The 17,584-nt window shown below is 44.8% G+C and overlaps 1 protein-coding gene across 5 annotated transcripts in view; it reads left to right on the top strand.

Annotated features, from left to right (window-relative positions):
* Window positions 1-17,584, top strand: part of PRKG1 (protein kinase cGMP-dependent 1) — a 362,401-nt gene that overhangs the window by 220,260 nt on the left and 124,557 nt on the right. For all 5 annotated transcript variants that reach the window (XM_014259495.2, XM_005530727.3, XM_088059523.1 and 2 more), the window contains exon 4: window positions 2,897-3,002. In XM_014259495.2, the coding sequence (XP_014114970.2) occupies window positions 2,897-3,002 (106 nt within the window). The remainder of the gene's footprint in view (window positions 1-2,896; window positions 3,003-17,584) is intronic.

Raw genomic sequence — 17,584 nt, forward strand, 5'->3', positions numbered from 1 at the left:
AACATCAACAGTATTTAGGTTGCTCTTCTGTAAATATTTAGCTTAAAACTTTGCATTTCCCCCCTTATTTCAGTGCTTTGGCATGTGAGGAAAGAAAAAAGGAGCTGATGATCTTCAGCCACTGGGTCCACAAGAAGAAATGAAGCAAAACAGCCCAAACTTTGGCAGGCTGGGGATGTGATGGAAGTATTGAAAATAAAGAGAATTAAGGCCTGGAGAGGTTCAGTAATGAAAAATCCCTGTTATTTAGAGATTTAGGGCTGTTCAGCCTGGAAAGGAGAAGGCTCTGGGCATGGATGAACCAGCTGGGACAGATCCCAGGCTTTGGGCTGGGCTCTGCACCCCTCTTTTCACCCCTTTCAATTGGGATATATTTCCATGGGTTCCCAGGTAAATAAATAGGAAGAAAAGTTTGGGAATAGTTCTTTTTGGAAAAGAAGTTCAAAATTGTTTATTGACTTTTTAAATTGGTTTTAATCAGGAATGTTGATGGAGAGAGGGGCTTGACTCATTTACTGAAATCATTGATTGAGATAATTTCAGTCAGCTTCAATCAGAAATTAGGACTTAACCATGGCAAGCATTTCAAATTTAAACTTTATTGGTAATGTCTCCAGCCCCATCCAGTTCTGCCCCAGGAAATCCTGATACTTTTGCCTCAGCTCTTCCCTGTTTGTCCAGCAGCATTTGCTTTGTCTTCAGCCCTTGAACCACAGCAGAAATCTGTCAGAAATCATCATAAATCATAATTCCCATCACTCTGTTGTCTCAACATGCAATTCAATCAGTGCCCCATCCCCTCACCTGGAGAGCTCCTACATCTGCAGCCATAGAGAAATGGCAGGTTTGGGCATCCCTGTCCAAACTCCTGCTGGTTTCTGGATGAGCAGTGATTTTGTTGTGTGCTTCTCCAAAGATCAAACAGAGCCCCAGCTATGGCATTTTGCTGGGGAAAAAGTGTGAAAGAGGCAATAAACTTTAATTGTTGCATCACTGCAGCAGAGCAGCTCTGACTGCAGGATGATGTTTTACATTATTGAGTAAGGAAACTCGTGTTGCAGACACATCTTCTTCCATCACTTTGTTTCTCATATTCCTTCCTGGTTGTGCCTCCTGCAGTCAGGGAATAGGATATTTTATATTTTACATCCAACACAGGCTCTGTGCAGAGGGACGGGCCAGGAAATCTCTGTCTGTGCCTGTTCTAATTCCCAATGGATGTTAAATTTGTGGGACACGTCCCAAAGATATGTTTTTCATCTCAGGGCACTCCTAAATACATAACTTTGAAGCCTTTAAGAGGATCAAATCCCACAGAATTCCTGCTGTTTCTTCAGCACTGACAGGGGGTTTCAGCACAACAGGAAATGCTGCTCATGCTGATTATAAGGCTCCTACTGACATTTAAATCTCTACCCTGATTAGCCTTTAGTAAAGCAGCTGTTTGTCATTAAGGCTGGAGAAATGAGAATATAAGGTGTGATTAATGGCTTAATTAATACAGAAGTGCATTGTCTGCACTTTACTGAGTTCCTGCATGGACCTTGGGGGGGCTGGTATATGAATTTATTAAAATATATAGGATGTAGTAGTGTATTATGGTTAATAGTGTGTTATGGTTAATAGTGTGTTAATGAGAGAGCAGCATCTCTGCACCATTCCTGATGGGGGGTCGGGCTCTGCTGCCAGGGAACAGGGACAGGACAAGGGGAAACGGCCTCAAGCTGTGCCAGGGGAGGCTCAGGTTGGACACCAGGAGGAATTTCTCCATGGCAAGGGAGCTCAGGCCTTGGCAGGGGCTGCCCAGGGAGGTTTGGAGTCCCCATCCCTGGAGGTGTCGCTTTGATTATAAAACTAAAAATTCTTTTCTAGGAGAAGTTTCTGTGTTCAAAACCAGAAGAGGCTTTAAAAGCTGTTCTGCCGTGCAATTCAACAGGAAATCTTTGAGTTTGCACTTTGAAGGTTTTCCATCTTGCAAATGCAATTAAGGAGGAGGTTTGGGAACTGAAGGACCAGCAAATCAAAGCACATTCATTTTATGGATCTTATCAGTGAGAGTATTTGTAAATATTTTGCTGAAAGTCTCTTTACTTCATGCTGTTTCACGCAGTCAAATGGAGATATGGGGATGGAATTTATTGCATTTACTCTCTGAAAAAATAGAAATTAATATGAGTGTAGTGGTCCTGGGAATAGTTTTAATCAAACTGTTTCTCTAAGGAGAAGCCCTATTATAAACTGTATATACTCAAGCATTTATGGTTAATGCAAATGTCTAAGCCACAGCTGAGATAAAAACTGGGACTTTTAAGGTTCTACCCTCTAGTTCATGCATTGGTTTTCCCTGTTTTTACGATGACATTTTGCCTCTGAAGAACAGGATGTGGTGTTTGTTGAGTAACTCAGAAGTCTTGGAATTCAGCAGGGACCCAAAGAGTAAAGTTGGAAAAGAATGATTCAAAACCTCCCCAGCTGGGAGGTGTTTCATTATCAGGGTGTAAGAGGGCTTGGGGCTGGGAATTTCCTTGAGGTCAAGGAGGAGTTTGGGAGCAGGATGGAACATCAATGGATTTTGCTGGATAACGCACTAAAAATGTCCCGAAATCATGGAGGTTGTGATGAACTGACCCCGAATCCTTGCTCCCCTTTAGCCTTCCTTGATTCCTCCTCCCCTCACAGCTGCTTTCAGGCCATCTTTCCAAAACCCCACATCCTACTCCTAAACCAGGATTTTCCCAATCCTTTCAGTGCATGCTTTCATGTCCAGTTTCCTGGTTTGCAGCATTCCCCATTCCCGTGCTTTCTCACCAATGACATCATTTTCCTCTGCAGTTCACAACAGGAATTTGGACATTTTTTGCTAATCACATTTTCCCCTTGTCTTGTTTTTTTCCAGCTCTCGTAAATGTGAAACTTTGGGCTATTGATCGGCAATGTTTTCAAACAATAATGATGAGGACTGGCCTCATCAAGCATACTGAGTATATGGAATTTTTGAAAAGGTATGGCACTTGTTTATTTATCCAAAAATCCCATGAAACTGCCGTCCTCTCTTGCCTTTTTTTTTTTTTTTTGTGAGTGCAATATTTGATTTGTTTCCTTCTCATCTCTTTTGGTTTTAATGATTATTATTATTATTATTCTGATCTTTGCTGTTTGCCCATCCTCCTGAGAGGAGGGGGAGCTTTGCTGTGGGGGAGTTTCATTCCTGTTGTGAGTTATTCATTGGCAAAGAGTCCCAGAGCTGAGGGGTGAGAGACAAGCTTTCATGTGAGTCATTCAAAGTGTGTCAGAAAAGACACATTTTTACAAAAAAACACCCTTTCAAGGGAAAAATCTGGGGTTTAAATTTGTTCAGATCCATCCGGGGCGTGTTCTTGTGCTTCTGGAAGTAAAATGGGAGTTTTTAGAAAAGCAGAGCTTTAGGTTGCTGTAAAATGCAGGTTGGATGAATAACATAAAGACAGAAAAGAAAATTTTTCACTCATTGTATTTGATTTTCCCAAAGGTTCCTTCAGAGGTTTAAGCCTTGGAGAGAATCAATAATGAATAATCGTGGTTATTTGGAGAGCTGGGGGTGCTCACTTGGAGAAGAGAAGGCTCCAGGGAGAGCTCAGAGCCCCTTCCAGGGCCTAAAGGGGCTCCAGGAGAGCTGGAGAGGGACTGGGGACAAGGGATGGAGGGACAGGACACAGGGAATGGCTTCCCAGTGCCAGAGGGCAGGGGTAGATGGGATATTGGGAAGGAATTGTTCCCTGGGAGGGTGGGCAGGCCCTGGCACAGGGTGCCCAGAGAAGCTGTGGCTGCCCCTGGATCCCTGGAAGTGTCCAAGGCCAGGCTGGACTTTGGGGCTTGGAGCCCCCTGGGATAGTGGAAGGTGTCCCTGCCCATGGCAGGGGTGGCACTGGATGGGCTTTAAGTTCCCTTCCAACCCAAACCATTCCATGATTCCATGAAATCCAGTGCCATGGTGTAAGGAACAGATTGTGTTTCATGTCACCAAAATGATCCCAAAGGGAAAGAAATCTCACCAAATTGTAGGGAAGGGAAGGCCCAGGCCACTGTGAAGCTTTCAGCCATCCCAGTGCTACTCAGACATTACTAAGCTGTTACTACACCAGGCTTGTCCCAGTAAGTATTGGAGAAAAAAGGGACTCAAAGGAAAGGATAATAATAACAACAACAACAATATTATTCATAACAAATGTTAACCATGCCATTACTAATAAAATATTAGCTTATACAAGTAGATATTCTTTAAAATATATAAAAAATATTATATATTTATATATATATAATTTTATACCATGTATAATATAAATAAATATATAAAATACAACATCTATGTGATTCATAGAATCTTTTAGATTAGGAAAACCCTCTAAGGTCGTCAAGTCCAGCCATTCCCCCAGCACTGCCAAGGCCACCACTGTCCATGTCCCCACATGCCACATCCACAGGTGACTCCACCCCCTCGGCAGCTGTGCCAATGCCTGACCACTCTTTCCAGGAGGAATTTTTCCCAATATCCCACCTAAACCTCCCCTGGCCCAGCCTGAGGCTGTTCCTCTTGCCCTGGCACTCATTCCCTGGGAGCAGGGCGTGGGCACAGTCTGATCTCCAGAGGAGCAGGAGGGTGATCCCATGGGATTGATGCCCTGGGATGAGGGTGCCTCTAGCACAGCTCAGCCAGAGGCAGGGGCAGGGAATTAATCCAAGCTGGGATTTGGTCTGGGAGCAGAGTCCTGCCCATCTCACTCTCCCTATCCTTGGCTGGGTGGAGATCCCAGCTCCCAGGCTCTACCTGTGGGCTGGAATTCCACTGGGCTCATTTCAGCCAGGAATAGAAATATTCCTGGGAAAATAATGAAACTCAGGTACTTGGCCAGGCTTCCCAGCCTCTGCTGAGGCGAGGGCTTCCCTGGAGAGGGCCAGGAGCTCCATGGGGATGTCCCACAGCTGGACAAGGTGTGGCCAAGCTTTTTCCTGGCATCTCTGTTGATGATTATCACCAAAGCAGCTCAGGAGAGGAAACAGAACCTGCTGCTGTGTTTTAGGGGTTTAAAACTCATCCATTCCAGCATTAACAAACCTTTCAACAAACCCAGGAATGAGTGTGGGGTCAGCTCTGGGGTGGGAGCTGCTGGAGCCGGCCCCGTGCTCACATTAAGCTTTTAAGCTCTGAGCTTTAATAGAGATTTTCCAGAAGATTGTCAAGATTAAAATGGATTCAGGTCCTGCAGAGCCTGTCCAGCTTTAATTTTAAAGCAAATAATGTGAGGAGGAAACCAAGGAGCGTTTCCTCGCTCTGTGGCTGTGCTGTTTGAACACAACCTGTGGCTCATCAGAAAGGCCTAAGGCAAGCAAATAAATATTTATTTTTTTAAATCTTACAGTTTGAATTTAGGAAAAGGATTTCTTCCACTTGGAGCACCTGTAGGAAGGTCCTTAAAAAATGTTACTTCCCATTGGGTCTTCCACTTGGGCTCTGGGCACCTTTAGCAGCCTCAAGCTCAGTTTAAATCCCATATGGATCATTAAATGCTCATTTTTAGATCCCATTTGCTACATTAAATGCTCATTTTAAAATCCCATTTGCTACATTAAATGCTCCCTTTTAAAGATGCTTTCCTTCAAAACATTTCTAAGGAAAACCAGGATAAATCCTGAAAAGGAGCTTGTCGATTGTCGACTTTATTCTTTGCTTTCTGGGGACTTTGGGGCTTTTTTTTTTTTATTCCTTGCCTGTATTAATGCATGAATGCAAATGCTCTTGTTAAGAAATAAATGGAATAAAAAAGAAAGGTTTGAATAGTGGCTGCCCACAGAAAAGTCAGTGGGGTTAGACAGGATTTTTTCCTGCTGATATTGATCTAAAAAGTCCCTCTCTAATTGTGCCATTATCCAAAGAACGGAATTATCAGCGTTTCCAGCAACAGATTTTCATGAGCAGAAATTCAAATTTTGGGGGTGAAATGAGGCTGTTCATTTAGTTTCTTGGGATTTTTTTTTTTTTCTTCATTTATCCTGCAGGAAATAAGTGCAGCTGGATCTACAGGACTGCCTGGGAATATCACCCCAATGGTGCTGTGGGTTCACTGGGGTTTTCCCCAGCAGGAACATCCCACTGGCACAGAGCAGCTGCTGCTCCTTAGGGCCACCCTTGGGTGTGTCAATCTTTTCTTCTGAAGGCCAGGAGAAAACAATAAAGCCAGGAAAATCCATTTCCTGGCTAAGAAATCTGGGAGTGCCTTCCCAACATGTCCTGGGCCAGAATGCTGTATCCCTCCTTGCTCCAAGGATAGTACTCTAAGAAAAGTTGGGATAACTCCCCCGACAGACATAGAAGAACACTTCTGGAGCAAGCAGCAAGTGACAATCCTCTTTTTCCTCACTTTTCTGAGGAGCCAGTCCGTGTTTCCCTTCCCAAAGTCATCAGCAGATGATCCTTGATGGGGTCAAAAGCCACCCTAATTCCCTGGCTCCAAGGAGGGGCTGGAAAAGCCAGCTGGTTTTTGATCCCTGTGTGTACCTGCAAGATGAATCAGAGCAGTGACTCCCTTGGAAACACAGATTTTTGGTAGCTCAATATGCGATTAAATCAACCTTAGATCAAGGTAGATCGTAGAGCAACCATCAGTGAAAAGTGAAATGTAATTTTGTGTTGTAGATTTAGTAACTCCTGATGGTACAGGAGGTTTTTGTTGAATTTATCTCTAGTTTTTAGCCCCAGTTGTGTTTTTTGTGTGTGACTATATTTGTCCTTACACAAGTGCAGTGAGGTCACAGTTGTGCTAAATGCTGCTGCACCTCTCACTGCAACATTCACTGTTCCAGCCTGACAGCAATTTCTTGCTCAAGCCAGTCCTAAAACTTGGACTTCAAAACAAAAAATCCCATTAAAAATGGCATTTTTAATTGCATTTAATTAAAATCAGAATATTTCAGTTAAGGAAACAGCTATTTATTAAATAAATTTGTCCAGGGAATAAAAGCTGGGGGGAAAAACCTTGTGCTGTGACAAGAATTTCTTGCTAAACATAAAAGTTTTAAGAGCAGAACGCCTTGAAAGAGTAAATATTGCAGTTTTTTATTCCCAAAAAAGGCTTCATAAATGAAAAAAACTTCCTTCAGTTAAAAGAGGCCGCAGATTCTGGTCTGTGGTGTAAACCCCAATTCCTCCAAGGCCCTGGATGCAGTCAGGAGAGCTGCTGAGGGATGTTTGAGCTTTAGGGATGGATACTGGGGAGAAGTTCCCGCTTACACAGCCTTGAATCCTAGGAATGAAAAAAATTCCTTGGGCAGGCAGGGAAAGGATTTCAAGGGGGCTGGATGAGAGGAGCTGCAGAGGGTGGGGATCCCACAGGAGCTCTCAGGACCTTGCACCTCCCGGGCTCGTCCATGAAGGCTGAGCCCAGCCCCGCCATCCAGGTTTTGTGGAATTTCAGGCCCACTGCATGGAAAAAAGCTCTGGAAACTACCTCACCTCTTGTCTGCCCAGTGTGTTTGGTTTTTGACCATGATTGGAAATTCAGGCTGTGCTGGGGACACTGGGCATGGCCAGGGAGGAGCAGGATTTGCTGCTCCACAGTGCACGGGCAGGCACTGGAGCAGAAATGAAGGGATGTTCCATGGGATCAAACTGTCCATTCCCTTCTGCTCTTTACAAGGAAAAACTATCTTTCTTGTCTTGTGGAGAAGGCCAGGCTCGGGATTTTCTTGAAATGCTTCTTGTAATGAATTGTTTTGGTAGCCACAGATTAGTCTCTGTAACTCCTTGTGAATGCTGGGAATGGGTAGGAGGGGGCTGGGGAAGGTACTTCTCAGTAATAGAGGTTTAATATTGACCATACACGTTTTAAACTAAGGCAAATCCTTATTGGAGGCAATGCACCACAGGGAAAAGGGAGGAGAAAGGAAAAGAAGGTAGAAGGGTCAGGTACCTGTTGATTCAGGGCATGATGGAAGGGGAGGATTAATTCCTTCAGTTCTGGTGTCAGCAGTGTTTGAAGTGTTGGTTAATAAACATTGGAATAAGTCAATATCTCATTTTAATATTACTGATTCATTGAATTAAAGAATGGTTTGGGTTGGAAGGGACATTGAAGCTCATCTCATTCCACCCCTGCCATGGGCAGGGACACCTTCCACTGTTCCCAGGCTGCTCCAAGCCCTGTCCAACCTGGCCTGGGACACTTCCAGGGATCCAGGGGCAGCCACAGCTTCTCTGGGCACCCTGTGCCAGGGCCTGCCCACCCTCACAGGAAGAATTCCTTCCTCACATCCAGTCCAAGCCCCCCCTCTTTGCACAGAGCTGTTCCTTGGCACAGTGGGGGGACAATCCCAGTATGATCCCATGGCATGTGCTGTATTGTCACCTTCTGCAGGATCTGCAGTTTGACACCGAATCATTTACCCCAGGCAGGCCACAGGCAGTGAATTCGCTCCCACACTGCATCTGTGGGGGTCTCAACTCCCTGACAGGAGGGGACAGCCAGGGGGGTCGGGCTCTGCTGCCAGGGAACAGGGACAGGACAAGGGGAAACGGCCTCAAGCTGTGCCAGGGGAGGCTCAGGTTGGACACCAGAAGGAATTTCTCCATGGCAAGGGAGCTCAGGCCTTGGCAGGGGCTGCCCAGGGAGGTTTGGAGTCCCCATGCCTGGAGGTGTCCAGGGAAGGGCTGGACGTGGCACTCAGTGCTCTGGGCTGGGGACAGGGTGGGGATGAGGCACAGCTTGGACTCCATGGGCTGGAGGGATTTTCCAGCCTCAGTGATCCTGGGATTCTGTGAGTCATTTTTGGGCTGATCAGGAATGCTGAATTGTCACCTACAGTGGGAAGGAAGTGATTACAGGGACCAGGGGGTGTAGGACTGGGTGCCCAGGGGAATATCACCTGGATCCCTGAGGATTTTGCAGACTTTGACCTGCATTTCCAGTTTTGTTTTTTTTTTTTCTTTCATTCACCTCAGAGTTTACTTGGTGAGGTAAATTCTAATTTGCTGGCAGGATTGCTGTGCTCTGTGAGATGGGGTCTTCACATTTCTGAGGAGAAAAGAGCCACAAATGTCCTCTTCTCCTCCTTTTGACTATATCAGGGAGGAAAAACACCCTCAGAGACCCACTTGTGATCTCCAGAGGCACAAGGCCTGGTTTGGGTTTAAGCTGTTGCCTTCTACTTTTAGATTATTCTGTTACAGTGTTTCTACTGAGAATTTGAAAGGATAATGCCAGGAATTAAATCTTGGGCTGTTTCTTCTGTTTTTTTATCCTTGAAAAATAATGATGTTTATTTTTACTTGTTATTTTTGTTTTCCAAATCCCTTTTTTTTAAGGATGAGTGCTGCCTTTTTGGGTTTCTTTGCCATCAGTTATTCATTCTGCCCACAACGAGAATCACATTTTATTTTTCAACACCTGCAGAGTGGGATCACAGGTACAGATGGATCAACAGGGTGGAATCACAGGAACCAAGCGTTCTGTGGTTTTACCCTGATGCAAACAGGCCCAGAATCCAATCCCCAGTCAACACAGTGGTGCTTCAGAGCCTCCAGGGGTGGTTCCATCTCATGTCCTGCCTGTTCAGGGAAAGAAAACTCCTCTTGTCAGGAATTTTGCATCAAGTCAAGCCAAATCCTGGCTCATGGCTCATAAGGACAGTGGAATTCTGAGCTCCAGAGCAAAGCAGGCTGTGACAGGACTTCAAATCATATTTTCTGCATCTCCAGCTCTTCACAGCTCAGTGCAGAACATTAGGCACAACTGGAGATTTATTGAGGTGTTAGGGTTTGTTTGAAGTCATTCATCCTTTCCAGATTATAATTTGGGACTGAAATATTGATGGCTGTGCATAGCAAGGGGATTGTTTTGTGTTGCTTACTAAAATGTAGAGAAAAGTAGAGTGATGAGAGGGATTGGAGTGAAAGATTGGAGCTTTTTACTGCCAGTATTAAAGTAGATGCAATTATTAAATATTTTCATCTCATTATAGAGTGACTTGAAATACAGGGCTCTGAAAGGTGGTGTGATCTCTGAGTTGTGCTTAGCTTCCTTGAGGTTTCCCTCAGAAGGGAAAGGAGGCAGCCCAAAATAGTGGGGCAAGACTTGTTTGGGTGTTATTTTGCTGGCTTTGGTGGGAATCTCTGGAGATTTGACTTATCAGCTCTAGAAAATGCTCAGGGCAGTTGTTTGCTCCCTTGCTTGGGCTGAGGAGAGAAGAACAGCCATGCTTGGTATTTAAGTATTTAAAATGACTAATTGTGGTGAATTGTAAAGGATGAGGAATCTGGAGGTGGAGTACAACTGGCTTGACCCCTTAATTTATAAACCAATCCTGGAACTGTTGGGAAATATCAATTGATTTGACTTTCATCCCTGTCCCTCTCCGTTGTGGCCACAGATGTCCTTGGTTGTCGTGCTCCCCTCATGCCCCTCAGACAGCGTCCCTCAGGGTGTCACCAGGGTGCCTGAAGAGTTTAAGGACTTTCAGCTCCTTCTAAGTGATCATTGATTGGATTATAGATAATTAATCAATGGATTGGAAATCAAGGCAAAAGCTTAAGCGCAGATTTAAGACTTATTGCACCCGACTCTCTCAGCCTCAGCAAGGGATGCTCACCTTAAACAAGATCAACAAGATTTGGAGTTCCAGGTCTGTTCCTTAACTTTCTTTCTGAAGTTTCCCCTCACCCATTAAACTCTCCTTCCTCTGGGCTCCAGAGGTGTTTTAGAAGCCCTTGGACAGTGTGCAGCCATATGATAATCACAGATATTTCAGAGCTCATCCTCGTGCCTGACACTTCTCATAAAAAGCCATTTATTCCCCTATCCAGCCTGTTATCAGCCAGACAGTGCCTATTCTTGTGTCCATTTTCATGCTCAGATAACAAATAGGTCCTTCCCAAAGCAGCTGACAGTCTCCTCTCCTCGGAGAAGAAGGATTTCAGCAGAGCCAGGAGTCGGCTTGGAAATATTTTGCTTTTTGATGAGGCCAAGTAAAGAACTCTTCATACAGGGGCAGAAATGCAGCTGAAGGCTTCCAAACTCCGTTTCCTTTTGCCTGGCTTGTAATCACATTGGCTCCTGTGTGATAAGAGGATTATTGTCTTTATCATTATTTTTCAAATGAAGAAGGAACCTGAGCATCTTTCGACAGGTTAGAGGCTGAAGTTTAGCTTCTCTCTCATGTTTTTCCACATCTTCTATAAAGAAATGCCCGAATTTCACTGCAATGTCCTGGATTGCATCTTATTAGCCATGGAAGTTCATGGAAGAGAAGTTCTCCTGTGGGAATGTTGGGCCAGGGTCAGAGATGCCTTTGGGGCTGTTGTTTGCTGGGATTTTTTCTTGCAGAACTGTTCATTGTCTTGGGTTTATAATGGAAAACCAGCTGAGGTCTCTGGTACAATATTTCAGAGAATTCCAAGGGAAACTGGGCTAAAATATGTAAAAATCCATGGAATGTTCTGGAGAGAAAACCATGGAAAAAGGGCCTTTTTCTTCACAGCTGGTTGAAAAGTTTGAGCAAAGCCTAACTATGAGGAGGATGTCTCAAGCTTTGTGTTTGAAAACTCTGTCTCCAAACTGCCTTTGGAGCCTAATGAAAACTCCAGAGTCTGCCTGCAAATCCACAATGCCAAGCAATGCCTTCTGGAGGAGCTTTAATTTGATGGAAAAAAAGCAGCTTTGGGGCTGAATAAATCATTGACAGACTGTTTCATAAATGAGAAATTGCATCTCTCTGGGTGCTGGATTCCTCTCAGGATGAAGAGGCTCTGAGGAAAAGGGCAGAGCAGCGGGTGGTGTTGGTTTGGGGTCAGACAGGCTGGGGACACTGTTGCCTGCAACACTTGGAAGCTGAGGATGGATGTGATGGATGCATGGATGATTAAATGGGCTGGAATTTGGCAAGGCTGGCAGGCCTGGAGAGGGGTAATTAATGGCCTTGATGTTTAACTGGTGCCAGGGAAAAGCAGAGGGTGGTGGGGTTGATGTGAGGCAGATGCTCCCCATCTCTCACGCTGCTCAAGGCCACACCCTGGGGGCTCTGTTCAGTTCTGGGCCCCCCCCAGCTCCCCCCTGGGGCTCCATCCCCTTCCCCAGCTCTCTTCCCTTCCCTGGGCATGCTCCAGCCCTTTGCCATGAGGAGACCAAAATTAAACTTCCAAGGGATGCCCTTGAGGACCTCATGGTGTCAACAGGGCCCAGAGTGAATGTTTAATGATTGATGAGTTTCTCTGCTGTCCCTTCTAGCTGGTCCCTGAATTCCTGCCCATTATGACAGCATTTCCAAAGTCTCCAAGCCTCAGGTTTGAGTGGACGTAGGAAACCTCAGATGCCATTGAGATTGAAACATCCTGGCAGGAATTGCAGTGTCCATAAACACTTAGTAGTTAACTTGGAGTCCCCCTATTTTAATGAAGGATTCATTGAAGTTTCAATTTGCTGTGAAGCTCTTTGGGATTTCCTAAGTACATTCTTAGTGCAAAGACCCAGCATTTTGCATATCCAGAACTTCAGGCTTGCTGAGAACATCCTCTTCCATGGCTGCTTTCTCCTGGCACCAATTCCCAAAGAGTTCTGTGGCTAAAAACACCCTTTGGGTTCTGTTATAAAGGGGGATTTAGAAACACAGCTCTGGAGTGAATTCCCTGGCCTGAAACATGGGTGGAAGTTCAATTGCCATGGCTGGGGAAGAGAGGAAAACTTGGGATAACTGGAATTGTGCCCACAGAGTACTGGAGTGCTTGGGTGCTGGCAATTGTTTTAAGAAATAAGTGGCCATGGGATAAGAGAAATATCAACAACTCCTTCACTGGCCATGGCCACCTTCTTATAGGGCTTAGTGAAAAAACACCATGGCAAAAGCCAAGGAAAGGTGTTAGTCCTTCACGTGGTCTGATTGGTGGCAATTGGCTGGAAATCAGAAAGCTCCAGTGTGGATTTGATGTTGTCACTTAAATTCACTTAAATTAGGAAGAAGTGGGGCTTTCTCCCTGCTGGAAAAGGCTGGGGATTCCAGAGAGAAGCACAGTGAATAACCCAACCCAACAGCGTGGTTTGTAATGCAGCATTCATATCCAAGGCTGCAGCCTTCATTCCATCTTTCCTTAAGGATGGCTGACAGTTTTCCCATTGCCCAGCTAACCCAGCTGTGGGTGAGCAGCAAACTGATGGGAAAATGGAAATTGATGCGCCACTCGTCCCTGAAATTTTTTTATTTTTTATTTTATTATGACAAAGTGTCATGAAAAATGCATTTCAATAAGAACAAAAATTTCATTAGGAATCTGATGAGCTGTCACTTTAGGTAACTCTTAACAAACACAGAGCCCTTGAGATGTGTATTGGGATGAGGATGGTGTGATCCTGCTGTGCTGATTGGAATCCTCTGGGTAGGGAGACGTGGCCAAGTCTCTGTTTGTTCAGGCAAAACCTAAATAGCACAGGCTGGCTCTGAGGAGCTTTGAAATAAAGGGAATTATTGCTTCCCCTGCAGAGGCAAGGCAAAATGCATAAATTCATCCAGACCCTTCTGACAGAAGGATTTTAATGTTTGTCAGTGATGTGGGTGAAACAGTTGCTGAGAGCAGCCAAGTCATGTCCCATATACAAAAAAAACCCCAAACAAATCAAGAGGAAAAATAGGGACAGTCTTTGGATCCACCTTGTTGCAGCGCAGGACTCAGGAGCACATCTGCCCTGAGCAGTGTGTGAGAGTCTGAAGGCCCAATTAAGTACAGATCCAGGTACAATTTCAAGCTAAAAGCTCATTAACTCCAGCACTGTATTGACTTGACCTCTGGGATGTGTGTGAGGACAACCCTGGATGCTCCTTGGCAGGGAATTGGGAGCAAATTTTGGCCTTGACATTATGGAATGATGATGCTGGAGATGAAGCCCCAGCACAGGAAAAGCCATTGCTTCACTGTTTGGGTGCAATGTGAGGTGTGAGGGAAATATTGTGGCAGCATTTCCTTACATTCACGGGACAAGAGCGATGATTCATGGGGAAATGGGATAGTTTCTGTATTTAGGTTGTATTTAGGTTGGATCTCTGCAGAATGCGCAGGCTGGAGGATGTGTAAATGTGGGATTAATGCAGTGGGTTGGTGTCTACACAATTTATATCCTGTGTTGCTGTCTTGGAATTATTTGTTTTGCATGTCTGCAGCTTGGTGAGCTCATCAATGGCTAATCTGGCAGGTAAAGCAAGAAATTTGGCTTAAACAACTATTTGAAATGATTCCTAAGGTGGTTTAGGGAGCTTTTCCTCTTTCTTTGCTCAGAGTGGCAGGTTCTTTCCTGGTATTTTCCTGGAGAAAACCTCTACAACCATCTGCAATTACTGGTGGAGCAGAGGGAGGGTGTCAGGTTATTCCTGACTGAGTTTTTCCCTCTCAGAGTTTAATTATCACTGCTTTTAGTTATCTGCTCTCTCTTAATTGCACAGATAACTGGGAGATAACTGGGGTTATCTCTGTGTGGTGTTGGAGTTGCACCCAGCCTGGTGAGAGTGGTGAGGACATGGTGGACGTGTTTTTAGAGGATGATGGATGGTTGTGGCTTCTCCAGCTTGTCCTCCTTCCTGGTCAGCTGCTGGGGTGGCTTTTGTATCCCTCTGTGATTTACATCATTCCCAATATCCCACATGTCTCCTGGAATTTCAGACAAGGTGAGTGGGAAGTGGAGGTGATTTGGTTTATTCACTACCTCGAATAACCCAGGGCATGGAATTGGATTTGGATTTAAAAAGGCAAACCCCCCCAGTTTTCAGTTTGTTCTGGCATGAAGCGGTAGCCTTTACCAGGAAGAAACTCCATGGAGAATTCTGTAAAGGTGGGATTTACATCTGTTTCATCCAAAAGCTGTCATTCCCAAATCAAAACCAACCCATATTTTAATTAAAACTTATTCAGAGTTGCCCAGGAAAGCCAGGAATATTTATTTCAATATTTATTAGAACAGAGTCATGCAGTTTTGACCATTCCAAAACTACTCTTGAGTGCTTCCATGGTTTGCCAGGTGGATTTGTGTGGAAGATATATAAATTGGGTAAATTCTTGTTTCTGTGCTTGAAGATTAGAGATTCTGTATGTGCACATCTCCAATCATCTCTCCTGAGTGAAGTACACATCCTTTACCTGGTAATTGTTGTGTTTTGTCTCAGCAGAGCCCAGGAAAGATGAGGCACAAAGCCTTTAATGTGATTACAGAGAGCTGTTTAGAGGTGCACCTCATTACGTGGAATGTCTGGAGGCCTGGCAGGCTGCCTTCCCCACACAGGCACTGCTTTCCCCTCACGAAGATATAGAAATACTGATCTAAGGATAGGCAATAATTAGCACAAAAGAAGATGTTACAGAAAGTAGCCCCTGGCACCGTCGATAGGGGATCTTGTTCAGAAGCTGTTGTTGAGCATGAAATCCCTGCTGAGTGAAATGAGCTGATTTGATCACTAAATGCCCACAGATTATAAATATGGTAAATCGATTATTTACTCTTTTGTTGTCCCTAAGTCCCAGGGACTCTCATTGTGTCACAGAAAATTCTCAATGGTGGGAGCCACCGTGCCTGGGGCAGGAGTTTGGTTCAGGAGCTGAGCAGGAAAGGGAAAGGCTTTTAATCACTGGCATTTTCCCCTTTATTGAATGGGAAGAGTTAAAATTGTGTTGATTTGAGGGAAACAGAGAATGTGGCTCCTCACACTGGGAGGAAGTTCAGGAACCTTCACCAAAGTGGACAGGAATGGAGCTCTGCCCTTTTTTTCCATCTGTTTTGTGCCAAAAATTAGGGATTCATGTCTGGGAGTTCAAGATCAAGTTCTTTTCTCACTCTTGAGCTGCCCTGAACTTGCTGCTCAGGGTGGAATGCCTGGAATCCCTGGAAATGCTCAAGGCCAATTTGGATGGGGCTTGGAGCAGCCTGGGATAGTGGAAGGTGTCCCTGCTCATGGCGGGGGTGGCACTGGATGGGCTTTGAGGTCCCTCCAAACCCAAACCATTCTGTGGATTTCTGATTCCATGACCAAGGCTGAACCCCAGTGGTAACCAAAGTCAATCAACCCTGAGGTAGAAAAAGGAGAAAAAGGTAGTAGATCCCTCCTATGAAAAATTAATCTGTGTGAGCAAAAGATGGGTTTTAATTTCTGCATCTGGAGTGAATTTGGAGAAGCCTCCTGGGAATCTGGAGAGGAGTTAATGACTCACAATGTGCTTAATTACCTGTAAAGTTACTTTGTGCTGAACAGACAGAAAGTTAGATTTGGGTAAAGCACAATGAAAGCTCCTTAGCCTAGACAAAAATGAAAGAGGAGGGGAAGAAGCACTGTGGTACCACAGGTGTCAATGACAAGTCCACAAAAAAGGTGGATTTGTATGGAATCATAGAATCCCAAAAAGAATTTAGTTGGAATGGCCTTAAAGCCCATCCAGTGCCATCCCCTGCCATGGGCAGGAACACCTTCCACTATCCCAGGCTGCTCCAAGCCCCAAAGTCCAACCTGGCCTTGGACACTTCCAGGGATCCAGGGGCAGCCCCAGCTGCTCTGGGCACCCTGTGCCAGGGCCTGCCCACCCTCCCAGGGAACAATTCCTTCCCAATATCCCATCCATCCCTGCCCTCTGGCACTGGGAAGACTTTAGAAGGTAAAGGACAAGGGCAGCAGCTGCCTTGGCTGGGTTTTCCATGGACACCTGTGCATGGCGAAGTCAGGAATGAGTTTCTGGGCCATAAATAAGCGTGGAAGTTCAGTCCTGAGTGGGAAGAGATTTAAAATGCTCATAAACGCTCATCAGTGATGATAATGTGGATAATGTGGCTGGCTGGGGAGGATCACCAACATGGAATGGTGGTTTTGGTTTGTTTTTATTTCAGGGAGTTAATTCTGCTTTCACACATGAGCCACGCTGTTGTTAATACTGGTACAAATCCCATTTTTGAAGCAAGCCTTAGTCATGCTACTAATAGGAGCATTTTCTCTTCAGCACCTTTAAAAGTTGACTAAATGGTGCCATTTGTACTCTTGCTATCTTAATGTTTTTATGTCCAGGCAGCAACCGGTCTGGTTTTCCTTTACTGAGTCCATTTGCACATCATAATGATCATTTTATGCATTTGTCCTCTCCTTGCATGGGATGAATTTTTAATGTGCAGGCAGAGGGTGACATTTTTATTGCTTTTACGGGCATCAGGAATGCATTTTAAATTCAATTATGTACTGTCTCTGGAAATACCACACAAGTGACTTGCCAATAAATACATCTCGTGGATTACTGGAAACTAACAGGGACAGTAATCACTGGAGTTACTTCACTGGGCCAATTTTTGTCACTCCAAAAAATACAAGTTAATGCATATTAGGAGGAATAATTCAAGCTTCATATAGAGACTGATAAACCAGCATAATTATTTCTAGAAGGAGACGAAAAGAGTTTCTGCAGCTCAATGGAGACAAACTCAGTGCGTGCCCCAGCAGCTCGATATGCAATTAGAAATCAGTGTTTTAAAGGGTAGGGGAAGCCAGAAAAGGGCATTGCATGCACTGAACACGAGCTCAAAGAACTCGCAGGATTTGTGCTGTTGAA

This window comes from Pseudopodoces humilis, chromosome 9, assembly GCF_049639895.1.
Source record: "Pseudopodoces humilis isolate 2021_Gansu_Grassland_sample_001 chromosome 9, ASM4963989v1, whole genome shotgun sequence".
Classification (NCBI taxonomy): domain Eukaryota; kingdom Metazoa; phylum Chordata; class Aves; order Passeriformes; family Paridae; genus Pseudopodoces; species Pseudopodoces humilis.